The sequence below is a fragment of the Pezoporus occidentalis genome, unplaced genomic scaffold (genome assembly GCF_034315485.1).
Source record: "Pezoporus occidentalis ecotype Australia unplaced genomic scaffold, CSIRO_AGI_Poc_V1 ctg7, whole genome shotgun sequence".
Taxonomy (NCBI): domain Eukaryota; kingdom Metazoa; phylum Chordata; class Aves; order Psittaciformes; family Psittacidae; genus Pezoporus; species Pezoporus occidentalis.
The window spans coordinates 9,524,467-9,539,008 of record NW_026916052.1 but is presented as its reverse complement, the minus strand read 5'-3'; the positions used below and the strand labels follow the sequence as shown (position 1 = coordinate 9,539,008).

General features: G+C 44.8%; 1 protein-coding gene across 5 annotated transcripts in view; it reads right to left on the bottom strand.

The window, feature by feature from the left end:
• Positions 1 to 12,661, bottom strand: part of LOC134175569 (SAM and SH3 domain-containing protein 1-like) — a 540,237-nt gene extending 527,576 nt beyond the window's left edge. For 2 of the 5 annotated variants that reach the window (XM_062641661.1, XM_062641664.1), the window contains exon 1: positions 10,940 to 12,457. In XM_062641661.1, coding sequence (XP_062497645.1) covers positions 10,940 to 11,404 — 465 coding nt within the window. In that variant the 5' untranslated portion in view covers positions 11,405 to 12,457. Of the gene's footprint in view, positions 1 to 10,939; positions 12,458 to 12,531 lie in introns of those variants that run through there. The other 3 variants (XM_062641663.1, XM_062641662.1, XM_062641666.1) reach the window with 3 other exon arrangements.
• Between the last annotated feature and the right edge of the window lie 1,881 nt (positions 12,662 to 14,542).

Genomic DNA, 14,542 nt, shown 5'->3' with positions numbered 1-14,542 from the left:
AATGAAAGAATTCCTTAGGGAAACACATCAATACTTTACAGTCTCCTCTATAGGTGAATGAATACCCACTACTGAAAGCTCATATGAAAATGACATGATTTTATAAGTGATGCAGTATCTTGTAAAACACACAGTACCCACACTATCACATGTTTGTTACAGTATCAGTGCAAGCCATCTTCAACAAGAGATTCAAACTACCTCTGTCATAACCTCTGCTTTCCTTGATACGCATAAAACTTACCTACAAGTAGTATTGCAGACAACCCGAATTCCATCAGAAAAACATTCCAAACTAGCTCAATTCTATGCAGTGCTACTCATACTTCAGACGAAGTAAATAACCACTGAGGCCACTAGCCTGGAGTACCAGGAGCAAGCCTAGCTCAGCTGATTTGCATTGCTACCTGATAGCAATTAAGTCTGTTCCTCTCACTCTGCAGCATGTGCATGCTTCTCTATTAAAAAGAATAAAATCCTTTTCCCCACGAAATTACTGTTACCCAGACCCAAAGTACTACTTAAAGGATAACTTTTCAACATTTCTTCAAACACTGAGTTTTAGACCACAAATCTGGGAAATAAAGTCAACGTTTTAGGAGAATTTTGCCATAACTTTTGCTAAGGATACTAATGTTACTTCTTAAAGAGACAGAAAATGGGTGACTGGAGTTTCTCCCTTGGTTTTGACATTTACTGGCAATGACACAAACTTAGAGTTACTAGCTGCATGAAGTATGGCCTTACTGTATGTAATTTTTAGAGCTGGACAGAAACCAGCTAGTGGTATTCTTGTCAAACGTCCCCTTCATCCTACTCCACAAGCTACAGAACATTATTTTTACCACTGTAAATACCAAGTGCATGTGAAAATCCTCTCTGAAATACTCTCTTGGCAAATCGTTTTTAGAAGTTATCATAGGAAAATCCAATACATTTTCTTCCTGTGAAAATAACAAAGCAGGTGAAACCAAAATTACTCTTTTTCCAAATCTCTTGATAGAGTTTCAGTCACATTTCCTTATTTTCTGTTTTTCTCCATTATCCTAAAATGAATAAACTTTCTTGGTTAGTAATTTTCACTCTTCTCTTTATTAACCCTTGAGTTTCTTTAGGTTAGTGTTTTGAAATGAGATTTCCTTGTGATGCTTGGTCTGACAGGAGAGAGAATGTAGACTAAGAGGCCAAAACAGTCATTCTTTTCTTTAGGTTGAATTTTTTAGCCCAGGAACTAGCACATGAAGATCTGTGACTGACCTTCTCATGCGCAAATTCAGTTCTTGATGATTCTATTTCTGGTTCTTCCCATTCTCTAGCTATGGAAAAGCTGCTTCTAAACCAACAGCTGGATATTTGTAGGGAAACCTTAACTATGAGGTATGCAAAAGATCAGAGATGCATTTGTACAAAAATTCTCAATGCAGTACACCACAAGCAGTTATTTGTAGAGGAGGCGTAAACAAAATTTGAAGAAAAACATTTTGCAACAACTAAAATATTGGACAAGGATTCTGAGATGCTGTAATAAGAAGCAATTAAGATGATCACATGATTAGATCTAAAACAATTATGTAAAAAAGCCCTTTTATCATCTTTGCACTGAACTCCTAACTTTTGATGAGATTACAGCTTATTTTTTTAATAATACATTCAGCCTTGCTTCAAAAAGACCAAGTCAGTCCTATACATACGTTCGAGAGGGATAATGCATCCTCCTTTTGCTAGATCGATCCCTTCTTTCTGACAAAGAACTGGGGCTAGAGGGACTTTGGATAACTGCAGCTTTAAGGTAACTGGTATTTTTTAGTTTGGAATTTCTAAGATTGAAGTCTAGAGCTTTAGTTTTATGAGAACAGTCTGAGCTCAGCCTCCTGTGTTGGTCAATGGAAGGGTAGCTGGGGACTCTGAAAACAAAGGAGAGAGACGTGATGGCGCCACTCTGCCGAGTGGGGAGAAAGCTTCTGTTCTCATCAGAGCATAGAGGACAGAGAAGGATCCAAATTACAGCCTGAGACTCTGGGGTGGCAGGAGAGAAAGATGGAATGAAACTCATACAAAGGCTTGGGATGGGATGGAACAAGAAAATCACAGTATTTTCTCAAGCTGCACGAAAAGGTATTGCTACATCAGTTCCATCTTTTTACCCAAACAGATCATGGTTAACACTCATCAGCTTTGTTGAGTGAATGTAGAATGGGGAGAAAAAGGTTAGGGAGACCCCAAGCAAAAGATGTACATTCCTCGGTGGGAAAGAGATTGCTCTTAGGGCAGAAAACAGTGTTTCTTGAGACAGACTTAGGGGAGACAATGTAGAAGTCAGTGAATGGGTAGCTCTGGGATACACTGAGGGTTCTGGGACAGTAAGGCTGGGAGATACAGAGCCCAAGGGACAGGAGCTTGCTAGTGCAGATGAGTCACTCCCAGCAAACATCTCTGTCCACAAACCAAGGGCACTGTTGCAGAACTGGCTCTCACTACCAGTTTTGGTTTTTGAGGTGGTTTTTTTCTGTGTAACACTGACTTATTAAGTTTTTGTTTTATACTGGCTTTTGGCCTTCTTCACAGCATGAAGAGCCTAGCTCCAGCTCTCAATGCCTTTTTCTGCTAATAAAAATATTTCCTTCCGTGCATGTGAGAGTATGGCCAAGTGGCCACTTAAGTAACGCTGGGAAAAAAAACAGTACAAGCTTTTCTTAGTCCCCAGCTGAAAGGCAACTTTTTCTTTCCAGCTTTTTAACTCTTTTCTTAACCACACTGAATTTACAGTGTGGTTTCTGAGGCACAGACATCAGAACTGGACTTAATATCCCCATAAACTTCTGACTGACATCATATGCAGTGATAATACCACATCCCTGCTTTGGGGTTTTTATCCTCAAAACCAATGCATTCTTCTTGGGGAAAAAAAGTACTTGTGGAAGACATATACTTGTACGTGGTTCTAAGTTTATTTGCTACATATGACTGTCATAAGAGTACAGCCGTGAACAACTATGTGTACTTGGTTACAGCCAACAGACGTTAGCGAAGATTTCAGAGAATATTTACCAAACATGTAACCTAGCACAAACCTGTAAGCTGTATATTCAGTCTGCCTTGCCATTATTCAAACTGCTAATGGTGATATTTAAGCCTTTGAAAAGTTCTTATGTTTGCATGCTACTGCTGTATTTTTATTCTTTTCATCTCATGTCATCCTGCTTTCACTCACCACAAAAATTAGAGTCAGTAAGGGTGTGCTTGTTAGCTGATTTAAATTTGAACACTTCACGCCAAACCCAGCATCAAATGAAATCACTGGCAAAACCCCCACTGACTTCACTCGGAGTAAGACCAACTGGAGAAGCAAGGATCCCATGAGAGGCATGCATCACAGTCATTCACATCCTGCTGAGTCTGTGAGAACCAGGACGAGATACGAGTAGAAGGCCCTTCCACTTACGTTTTATGTGACACACCACTTCTCTTTTGTTTTGCAGAACTGTAAGAGAAGATTTTTACTATCTGCAAGTAACAAGCTAAAGAGGCTGGATGAGTCACTGGAGACAGTTTTGGGCCAGCTCAGCTCGCAGACTGCCAGTGTCAGGGAAGGTTCACCCAATTCTCCCCTTCCTGCTGCACAGCCATCCCAAAATAACGTGGCAGTGCTAAACATAGCACCGCCGTGCTCTTTTAATAAACAATGATTCCTGCAGCGTGTACAAGTCACCACATTTGTCAAGATAAGCACATCAACATGAGATGTCATATTAGCCTAGACAAAGAGATTGAATCAGATAGCTTTGTCAAACACCAAGCAAAGGGGCTCATTCGAACTGACAAAGCAAGAAATTTAAAAGTTGAACCTACCAACCTATCCTTAACTCATTCTGTCCTCTCCTGCTGTGGAAGAGTCTCAAACCAGTAAGGGAGCTCCTGTAAGTGATATAATAAATTCATTCATGATTTGCAATAACAACAAACCCCTGTGCTGCACTTTTCAGAATTTCTATAATGGCTGTTAGTATGTTTCAGATTATGCATATGGATCTATATACCTTAGTGGTTAGGGACTTTTCATGATACCATATGCACAGAAGATATAACTAACAGGCAAAAATTAACAGGCATAACTAATTGCCATATAGACAAGTTACTGGTTATTCCTTGACTGCATTTTAGTTACTTATATGTAAGGAAGTTTAATCATAAGGCAATGGACAAAGACGCTGCAGTAGTGGGTCTCAGTCCTTCATCTGTCTAAATTTTTTAATTACTTTAGGCAAAGTCTTCAATTTCACATCTGAAATCAGGCACACAGCTGCCCCATATATTATGGTATATGTGAGATAGTGATATTGGTCATAAACAGAACTAGAAACACGTTCCAAAAGATTACTTCACTGGTGAGAAATTATCTTGGTTTCTCTGGTATTCCTCACACATGATTGAGTGTATGGGCTTCATCATCCTCCATGTGGCAGAGACAGAAGCCCTGGGGGTGGGGGTTAGCAATAGAAATATTTTCCTTTAAATGTGTTTTCTCCTCAAGAAAACTTACAATCAGCAAACTTATTTCAAACAAGACAGGTTTATCAGTGCGCAGGAGTGAAACTGGCAGTTAAAATTTCTGCCACTCCAGACAGAAGTCTTACTGCACTGTGTCCTTTGGGGGGGAAGAAAAAGCCTTCAGGGAACTACACGATGCCAGGCCAGAGACCTGTAAGTTTTGCTTTTCATTCAAGCCTGGAGCTATATGGACGATGAAGGAAGGATCCCCCTTTCAGGGCAGCTGCTGCTCGCAGTGGCAGGCTGCTCAGCCCCACACAGTTCCTCAGAGATGAAAGCCACACACTCCCCTTCTCCTCTGCCACCTCCCACCACCACCAGAGCTGAGAAAATACACTTAACATGATCCTAGAAAGGGGGCGAGAAAGCTGTGGCACTGATACTATCCTCTCTCAGGACTTCACCTTTAATATACCCAAATGGGATCTTTCTCCCCTCAAAACTGAGAGATAATGAAAAACAGGAAGATTTACATTGAACATTTCCACAGGAAATTGAATACACTTTAAAATATTCAGGAACAATTCAAATGCAAATACAGCACAGTACTGTATTATTCATATTCTGCAACATTTTGCCTTAATGGTCCGATTGGAAGAAGATCTTTTCCAGTTTGTTTTCTGTGAGGTTAATAAACCGGGACTTTAAAACAGCCACCCAATATATGAGGTCCTGTATTTTCTTTGAAAGAAACAGTTACAAAGTCAAAGGCAAATTCAGTGGTTTCTTACATAAAATATGTTTTCACTTCCTGAACATTGCCTGTAGCTTTGCTAATTTATTGTCATGAAAATATTGTTACTACTTAATGCACTAGTACTTTTGTCAATAGGCTGTTTTCCCCAAGGCATATTTGAGAATGCTCTGCTAATCAGAGTTGATGCAGTTATTCCAAAGCAGCCAGGTCTTTAGAAAAAGGTTTGCGTTTAATTCTAGTATAGGTGAGTGTTGTCAGTCCTTCAAAGCACAATATTTTTAATTCACTCAGTTCACTTGTGTAGATACCTATAGCACTGAGTACATTATCCAGCCCCAGACTCAGACTGAACTAGTCTATTTTAAAGCAGTATTGCTGGCATCGTTTCCTCTTAACATTTAACTTATGTGAAATATTCCTCATTTTGTAGTAGCAAGGCTTAAATAAACATTTAATCAGAACCACAAATCTGTGCTGTATCATCAGCACAGAACTTGCAAAAATGCAGATGGGCATTTAAGCACATATTCACTTGGACCTGACTTCTTACTTTTCTACATCTGCTTGAACATTTGAGATGCAGCTGGATTTTTAGTGTTTTTCATGAACATCATCATGACTGACAATGAGATCACGTACACATACATATGTCACACTGCAGTTTTATTCTCTCTAACAAATATTGAAATCTACGTGAGTATAACTTTACTGAGGTTAAGTAAATCATCTTAATTGGTGTGGGAGCTTTTAATGCATGTATGTTTTCAGTGATTTTTAATGCATTTGCAATCCTCTGCAGATGAAAAATTGAATAAAGTTCCTCAAGAAACAGGTCAGGCCATTAATTTCAATTAGAAATAGTAATGAAATTCCAGTAAACTATTAAATGTCACTTAATCTATATTTCAGATAAATAGAATACTTAATTTCTGTTGGCATGTTCCACAACAAGGCACCCTACTTGTCTTTATATTGACACAACTGGTGCTCCTCTGCTTTCCCTACCACAGTGACATTTAGTGACATTATTCCTGCTGAAACCCAGCACGGACATAATTCATTTTGCAACAAGCCCACTAAGGCAAAAAGTGTCTCTGTGTGGAGGTAAAGGCTCTACCTGGTTGGTTGAGTCTAGTGCTATGCATTTCTTTGTTCATCTTCGCTGGAATCCAGGGGGGCAGCCCATTTTGGTTTCCTTCTGCCAGTAGTTCATCCCCCCAGAACTTCTATATGGCAAAAGGACACTAATATTATTTCTACACTGGGCATAATTAAGTTCCTTATTAAGGACAGAATTACAACTATCAAGGTTATGTTTTTTATGCAGCTATATGTTTTGAGATGACACAGATGTTTCACTTGACCAGGAGAGGTACCATGGGTTCTTGTTTGAAGGGTACTCAGGCCCATCACCTCCACAATAAGTTTCATAGATGTATGATACTTCTAAGGATATCAGCCAGCAGCAGCAGGAGTGAAACTAAAACAGAAGACTTTGAGTATTAAGGAGCATTACCAACATGGAACAAAATCTGACTTCTGGAGAGTTCTCCTCAGTTACAGCTGTATTCCTTGGCTAGTATCTGGAAAATACATAAGATGCAGTTTGAAGAGATGAGGCCTCCTTCTAATTCTCCAGAGAAATAAGATGGTTTGTGATAATTCTCCATGTCTGAAGTCACCCACACACATGGCTTCAATTCAAAGTTTGCACATCTTTAAGAGATTTATTAGGAGATTTAAGTAGTTGTTAGTAATTTCTGTTGACTGCAATCAAACTAAGTTAAACTAAAATCTACCATGTCAATATACATTTCTATCCTTCTGACTCTGCTGTCTCACCCTTTATCTGAAAATACAGTGACAACACTGGAAGGACAGCGAAAAGATGCTTTTAACACCTCCACAGCCATATCCAATTGTCATTTTTGATCCTTTGATGTGTCTATAGCTCAGGCAGCTAGCAAGAAGGTATAAACAAGACACAGGAGTAGTGCTTCCAGTTTCCAGGGATGTTTAAAAAGATCAAAAATTGTCTTAGAACTACATAACTGTGTTCTTCAGGTAACAAGTAAAATGCATACACATGTATGTATACATGCAGACACAGAGGCATGCTCCTCCATTCAGATACTATTTTCCATTCATAGACATTAAGAGGAAAACATGATGGCAGTTCTCCACGTAAGCCATGGAAGGAAGTAGGTGGCTAGTTAGCTACTCAGCAGCACCAGAAATGCAAATAGATGTCAAACAGGTCAGTGTCTAGTGCCCTGCTCTGAAGTACCAGCACAACCACCTGTAGATGGACATGTGATAAATGCATATAAAATCTTGACACAAGCCTCAAGGCGATTCTTTAATACTGTTCACAGCAGAGAACACATCCAGCTTCTTTCAACGTGCAGAACATGTGTACACCACATATTCTATATACAAAGTATAATACAGGTTAATTAAACTATGTCCACAATTTTCTGAAGTTTTTTTTAAGAGACACTGTTATGAAAGAATACAGTATTTCATTTTTCTTGCCCTAAACAACATCCAATGAATAATTTCAAGTGACGTGATCTTTGCTGTTCCCTTTAAGCCATTTTGGAGATGGATTGCTACAGTGGGTGGCATTCAGAATAACACATGTTGAGCAACGCACACTCAAATCTTACCAGTTTTACGGTTTCTTACAACATGCTACGATGCGAAGTGATTCACACAGAGGAGATGGAGAAAGTTTTTCTATTACTGTAAAAAAATGATGTTATATGCATTTATCATCCAAAATAAATACATTGACACTACAGGCTGAAATAAAACTAGGAAAGTAAGCTTGGTTCCTTTATTTCAAAATACTGCATTTAGATTAAACCAATTAAAGATGAGTGATGCTCAGTGTAAGATGAGCTTGCTCTGATGCCCATCAAATCAAAATAAGGTGAGTTAAAGAAGAAACTAGCACCAAAGATTTGAATTTCCTGATGTCTCATGCTGACATCTTAGAAATTTTACAACTCCTATGGATGAGGTAAAGAAGAGAGAAGGTAGAGGATTCACTTGGTAAGACGGACCTGGTCACTATAAATATACATGAAGTCAAAAGGAAGAAGTAAAATGTAGCTGTGCAGGTGAGCAATGTGCTGTAGCTACACCAATAAGCCAGAACTTCCATAGCTGTTCTTTCATCCAAGATACATACTGGCAATTTCAGAAAAGTGTCAGTCCAATGACATAACACTTCAAAGGAAGGGGGAAAAATCTCTACAAAATGATACAGTAACTTTTGGAAGATGCTGTACTTAAAGTAAATGTTCATGGATGTATTGTTAGATTTGACCAGTGTCCTATCAGATTTATTACACTGCCTCTGACAATGTCACCAGACAGACATTTCAGGAAAAGAGAACAAATCATAGAATCATAAAATGGTTAGGGTTGGAAAGGCTAAGAAAGTTGGGGCTGTTCAGCCTGGAAAACAGAAGCTGCATGGAGACCTCATAGCAGCCTTCCAATATCTGAAAGGGGCCTACAAGGATGCTGGAAAGGGACTCTTCATTAGGGACTGTAGTCATAGGACAAGGGGTAACGGGTTCAAACTTAAACAGGGGAAGTTTAGATTAGATATAAGGAAGAAGTTCTTTACTGTGAGGGTGGTGAGGCACTGGAACAGGTTGCCCAAAGAAGTGATAAATACTCAGTCCCTGGCCATGTTCAAGGCCAGGCTGGTGTTCCAGAGTTTGAGGATTGCAGGTGAGAGAAAATGAGAGACAAATAGAGAACTCACAACTAGTTTATTAATATAGGAAAATATAGAGATAGTAAAGGATACAGTAAATGATACTTCTGATGTTTGGTTATCTTACCAACCCCAAGGACCCTATTAAGATAATCAGGAAACCAGCTCCGAGAATCATCATCGCAGTGGGAGGTGGCAGGCTCAACCTCGGCGGGCATCCCCACGGGAGCAACATTGACCTAGATGGTATGAGGGTATGCCTCCCCCGCATCGCATGAGGCTCAGGCTTTTATGCTGACAAAACTGCACACTCGTTCTGACGCAGGGGGCCAGCCTACATCGGAAGAAGTGGTCAGCTGTTATCTAGAAAGGTCTCCAAGGGTTGAGACTTTTCTGGGGAGTTCTAAAGCAGAACTTTCAGGGTAGGAACCAAAGCTGGACTTTCCAGGGAGCAGCCAATGCAGAGTCTCCAGGGAGGAGCCAAAGCGGACAAACAGTACTTTTCTGTCTTTGTGTGTTTTACCATGGACCATTACCTATTGCTCCTGACACAGCTGGACAGAGCCGTGGGTGACATGGTCTACTGTGAGGCATTCCTGGCCACAGCAGGTGGTTGGAACTAGATGGTCTTAAGGTCCTTTCGAACCCAAACCATTCTATAAATATCTCAAACCAGTCAACTGTGCTCTACTTGAGAAGTAACTATTGGTCCTGTATCACCAAGCTCTTAAAAGACTGGAGTCCTGAAACTTGCTGCCTTATCAGTCTTATTATCTGCACCTCCACATTGTTACCCAAGTTGAATTTTACTCATTATCCTCACACTCAGCTCCTCTAGCATAGGTAACTATTCTCAATTTTAATTCCTCACATTTCTGTAAAGCCAGAAGTGCAGACATCCCTACCACCTTGCCTCCATACCTTCATAAGCTTCTCAGAGGAAAAAAGTACTCAAAAGTTGAAGGTCTACTTCAACTGCTCAGTCTTTATGAAAAATCAGACTTCAAATCATTACAGAAAATACAGACAACTTGGGTCATCCAACAACTCTGAAGCACTTCATTCTGAACTCAGAAGCAACCATGCATTATAATACCTTATTTTCTTTCACAAATCATCCATGGTATTAGTCGTTCAATTCTGCTGTGTTATTTATTCTGCATATAGCTTTTTCAGCAGGAAAGCTACAGAAAACTTTAGATATACCAATTTCTACCTTCCAAACCACATGAGTCTTAGACTTTAAGCTTTCAAAAGGTAAGAATTAGTTAAATATCTGGGTTTCATCAACCTGGAATGTACTATTCCAAGACCTGCACTTTCCTGGCCTTTCAGCAGACCATGTGTCCTAGAGATAGACAGACCTGTCCCGAGGCAGCTGATGAACAGGTCTGACATCATCAGTCCCTACCATCCTCCAGTAAATAAATCCAGGAAACAGAAGGAGTTGTTCCTCCATCCAGATTACCACTTGCTTCACCAGCCATTTCTCCAACAGAAACTGGCACTAAAATATGACCTTTAACAAAAGATTTAAAAGAAGCCATCACTCTCCAACACAATGGAGAAGTTTCACAGGACAGAAAAGCAAACAATCAAAACCCTAAACCACTAAGCCTGCCCTGTCAATTGCTGCCTTCACACCCCGGACACTCAGCCTGGACTAAGAGAACCGGTTAAGGTAAAATAGACGCAACTCCAAAAGGCTGTGCAATGCTGCACCACCCCATAAATCCACACCAAGCCAACAAGCATTGGCGGATCTGACCTGTATTGGCCCCACTCTTCTTCACACCTGGCTGGTGCTAAGTCCTTACCATGTTTCCTCTGAAAATGCCACCACTACAGTAGGAGATAAACAGGACCAGGTCCCTCATCTCCAGCTGGATGCCACTCAACCTCCTGCTGCCAGTGGGTGGCCCGGCCCCTCCTGAGGACAGGGGCGGCCGGAACCCTCTTACCTTGTTGGAGTAGGGGGGTTTACTCAGGTTGATGCCGTCTCGGATGAGCTTGTCCCGGATCATGATCTTCAGCTTCAGCCTGGGGTACGCGGTGAGCCCCCCGCCGCCGCCCGCCCGCCGCCGCCCGCCGGGGCGGTGCCGGGTGTCCGCCCCCCGCCGGGCCTCATCCTGCCCCGCCACCCTCCGGGGGCAGCGCCCGGTGCCGGGGGCCGCCGGCCGTGGCGGCGGCTGCGGCTCCAGGGTGAAGTACAGCCCCGCTGCTGTCTCGTCCGCCTCCTTCAGCCGCCGCACAGCTTCGTGGATCCGGCGGCGGTGGTGGGGCACGGCCACGCCGATGGCATCCAGGTCCGGGTCCCCGATCTGCTTGCAGACCTCCAGGTCGTCGTAGCCATTGTCGACGAAGGACTCAGCGTACTGGGGGAGCTGTAGGGTCTTCAGCCACTCATAGACTATGTTGGTGCACATGCTGGCTCCAAAATAATGACTGCAACTTTCAGCACCGAAGCCAGCCTCCCCCTTTCCACGCCTCGCCAAAGGAAATAAACCCACAAAACCTGCGATGCAACTGAAAGGTCTCAAAATCAAGGTCAAGATACCAACATCCACCAGGGGAAAAAAAAAAAAATCCTTAAAGCAGATCAGTGGGGCACAGCAAGAACCGCTGAACAAATCCGTCCTGTTTATTCCTCCTCCTGTTTTCCTACCGCCAAGTACAGCCGCTTTCTGCCACCGGAGAAGGGGGCCTTGGACTAGAGAGAAGCGAACCGTAAGGGTGCATCCCCTAAAATCCCAAGTCGCTGCTGTACAACATCCACCCACTTTCTCTGGAAGTAATTCGCAGTCGCTGGGTTTTTTTTCCCCTCTTCCTTTCAGTGTTAGTTTCTGTTTCTGCTTGTGTCTCACCTTCTTGCGCTCTGTCGCATGATGAAGCTGTTTACTGTGGGGAGCTGCTTTGGTACCCAATCACGCTGAGGAGCACGGGGCTCCCGCACGCTCGGCCACCACGGGCAAGGCTGCAGCGTGTGGTGCCCGCCTCTCCCGGCTCTCTCCCGGCAGCGGGGGCATGCGGCGGCTCTTGCTTTCCTTTGAAAAGGGTCCTTTCGGATTAAAAAAAAAAAAAAAGAAGGAAAAAGGGGAAAAAAAAAGATAAGAATCCCACTCACTTTTCCGAGTTACTTTTCCAGTTCCCCTTCACCCCCAGGATGATGGCTAAACGCGCTTCGCCGACAGTGAGCCCCCAAACTGCTTTCCAACCCCACTTTCTCCGCGCTGCTGGCAGCGGTGCCCTCTTGTTACCCCTGGGGCAGGCAGCCCCACGTCCGGCGCGCACGACTTTCCCCCCTTTTCCCTATCCACGCTACCCCTCCCGCCGCTGCCCGCAGCCGCCCCGGCGAGGAGGAGGATGAGGCAGTGGCGGCGGCGGGGCCGTGCGGGCAACCAGCGCTCCGTGCATCCTCCGGCGGCGGCGGATGAGCTGATCTGCGACAGGTCACTGGCGCTCCCCCCTCCTCTCGCTAGTGGCGGGGCTTTCCCCTCCGGCCAGCGGTACCTCGGCGCGGTGCTCCCCTCCCAGGTCCTCCTTCCTCCCCTACCCCTGAGGCGCCTGACACGCCGCCAGCAGATTTCCTCCGGCTCCTCCCGGTGCTCCGTGTGCAGCTTCTCCCTGCTCCTCCTCCGCGCCCGTCACCCCGCTGCCACCCCCCTCCCTAGCTCTCCCCGGGGCCTTTTCAACTTTCCCCGCCGGCAGCTCTCTCTCTGTGCCGCCGGCCGCCCCTGCCAGACCCGCCGGGGCGCGGGCACGGCAAGCCCGCCCGGGCAGCTGCGGGGGGTTGGCTGCCTCCGCTCCGCAAGCTCTCCTGCGGGCTTGCCCGTCCCCCTTCCCTGAGGGCACGGGCAGGCACCGCGCCGAGGGGGCACGGCCCGGGGAGCTGCCCACCCGGCGCCCTTGGGACAGCCGGACCGACGGCTGTGGCGGCGGCTCTCCCGCGGGGGCACCGATACCCTTCGCGCCCGAAGGGCGACCCTTCGTGGGCAGAGCGGGTCTCTAAGCTGGAACAAGCGTCCCCCCGCGTTTCCCGAAAGCGGCGAGGAAGGGCGGGAGAAGCTGGCCCCGCTCTCCCACCCGCCGCCACGAGCTGCCCGAAGGCGGCGGAGACGCCGCACGCTGTCCGCCGCGTTAGCCCGGCAACGCCTGGCTCGCAGCGCCCCCGCCAGGCCGCTGCGGGAAACGCCCCCAGGCCCAGCCCGGCCCCAGCCCGCCGCCACACCCGGACAGAGTGGGGTGGCCGGGGGTCCCCTCTTCGCTGGGCCACCGCAGTGGGGATGAAGCTTGGGTCCCGCTGCCATTTTCATTTAAAACAGGTTGAAACTTGTTTTCTTAGGAAAATCCCTTTCCCTCAGCGGACCCTTCAGGCCCGATAGGTGGGGTGAGAGGTAGTTGAGGCACTTCGGGCTGGTACTGCCCATCGGGTCCACTCAGAAGGGGATGGGGCACGGGCAGGGACAGCCCTGCTCGGGCTGAGGGGAGCTGGGGAACGACGGTGAGTTACCCACCCTGCTTCCTCACAGCACAGGGGTGCCGAAGGAGAGACACGCTCCCTTTTGCTATTTAGTGAGGTTTATTTGTAGCAGGTTTCCTGAAGGACCATTTTTAGCAGATAGGGCTGCGTTTGTCCTGGGCCTTCATAGTAGTTCATCATAGGATTACGTGGTGAACTACCACATAATAGCTTAGCAGCATTCTCACAAGAAGCATCATGTTGCAAAGAGATTTGAAAAGGTTAGCTGCTTACAAGTGGTTAAAATGCAGCCTCTGAGTATAAAGCCTAGAGTTCACAGATTCACATGCTAAAAGGGGAGAAAGGGAGGAACAGCATTTTACTCCTTTTAAATTTTTCCATCCTTCTTTTTTATGTATTTTATTTTCCTTCCAGGCCACATAATATATCAAACCTTTTCAGGCCAGAGGCAGAGATTGAAGCAGCAGTTATCTTCTCTTCACAGACCTGGTGAAAGGCTGACAAAACTGGAGAAATTAGCAAAGAGGTTCTGTAAACTGGAGCTGGAATTGATGGTGTGAGAGTACATCAGGCTAATCAGGCTTATTGACAGTGCATAAAGAATTTTATCATTTTTATGCATACATTTCTTTAAGTTTCCTGGAAGGCTGTTAAGGTATTGCAGATGTTACGGTTCAGATGCACTTGGTAAACTGCAGGTCTCCCACCTGTAAAAAGGTAGGATCCTTAGACTCTTATGGGACAGAAGGAGGAGAAGTCTGTCCTGGGTTCACCCCATGGAAGTGTGGAGTTTGGCATCAGGTTACAATATTGTAACTTAGGGGAATTTCAGTTAGGTATAAGGAAAAAGTTCTTTACTGTGAGGGTGGTGAGGCACTGGAATGGGTTGCCCAAAGAAGTGGTAAATGCTCCATTCCTGGCAGTGTTCAAGGCCAGGTTGGACAGAGCCTTGTGTGACAGGTTTAGTGTGAGGTGTCCCTGCCCATGGCTGGGGGGTTGGAACTTCATGATCTTAAAGTCCTTTTCAACCCTAACTATTCTATGATTGTGAAACTCTTGTCTGGCTGTGTTGGCATTGATTTTA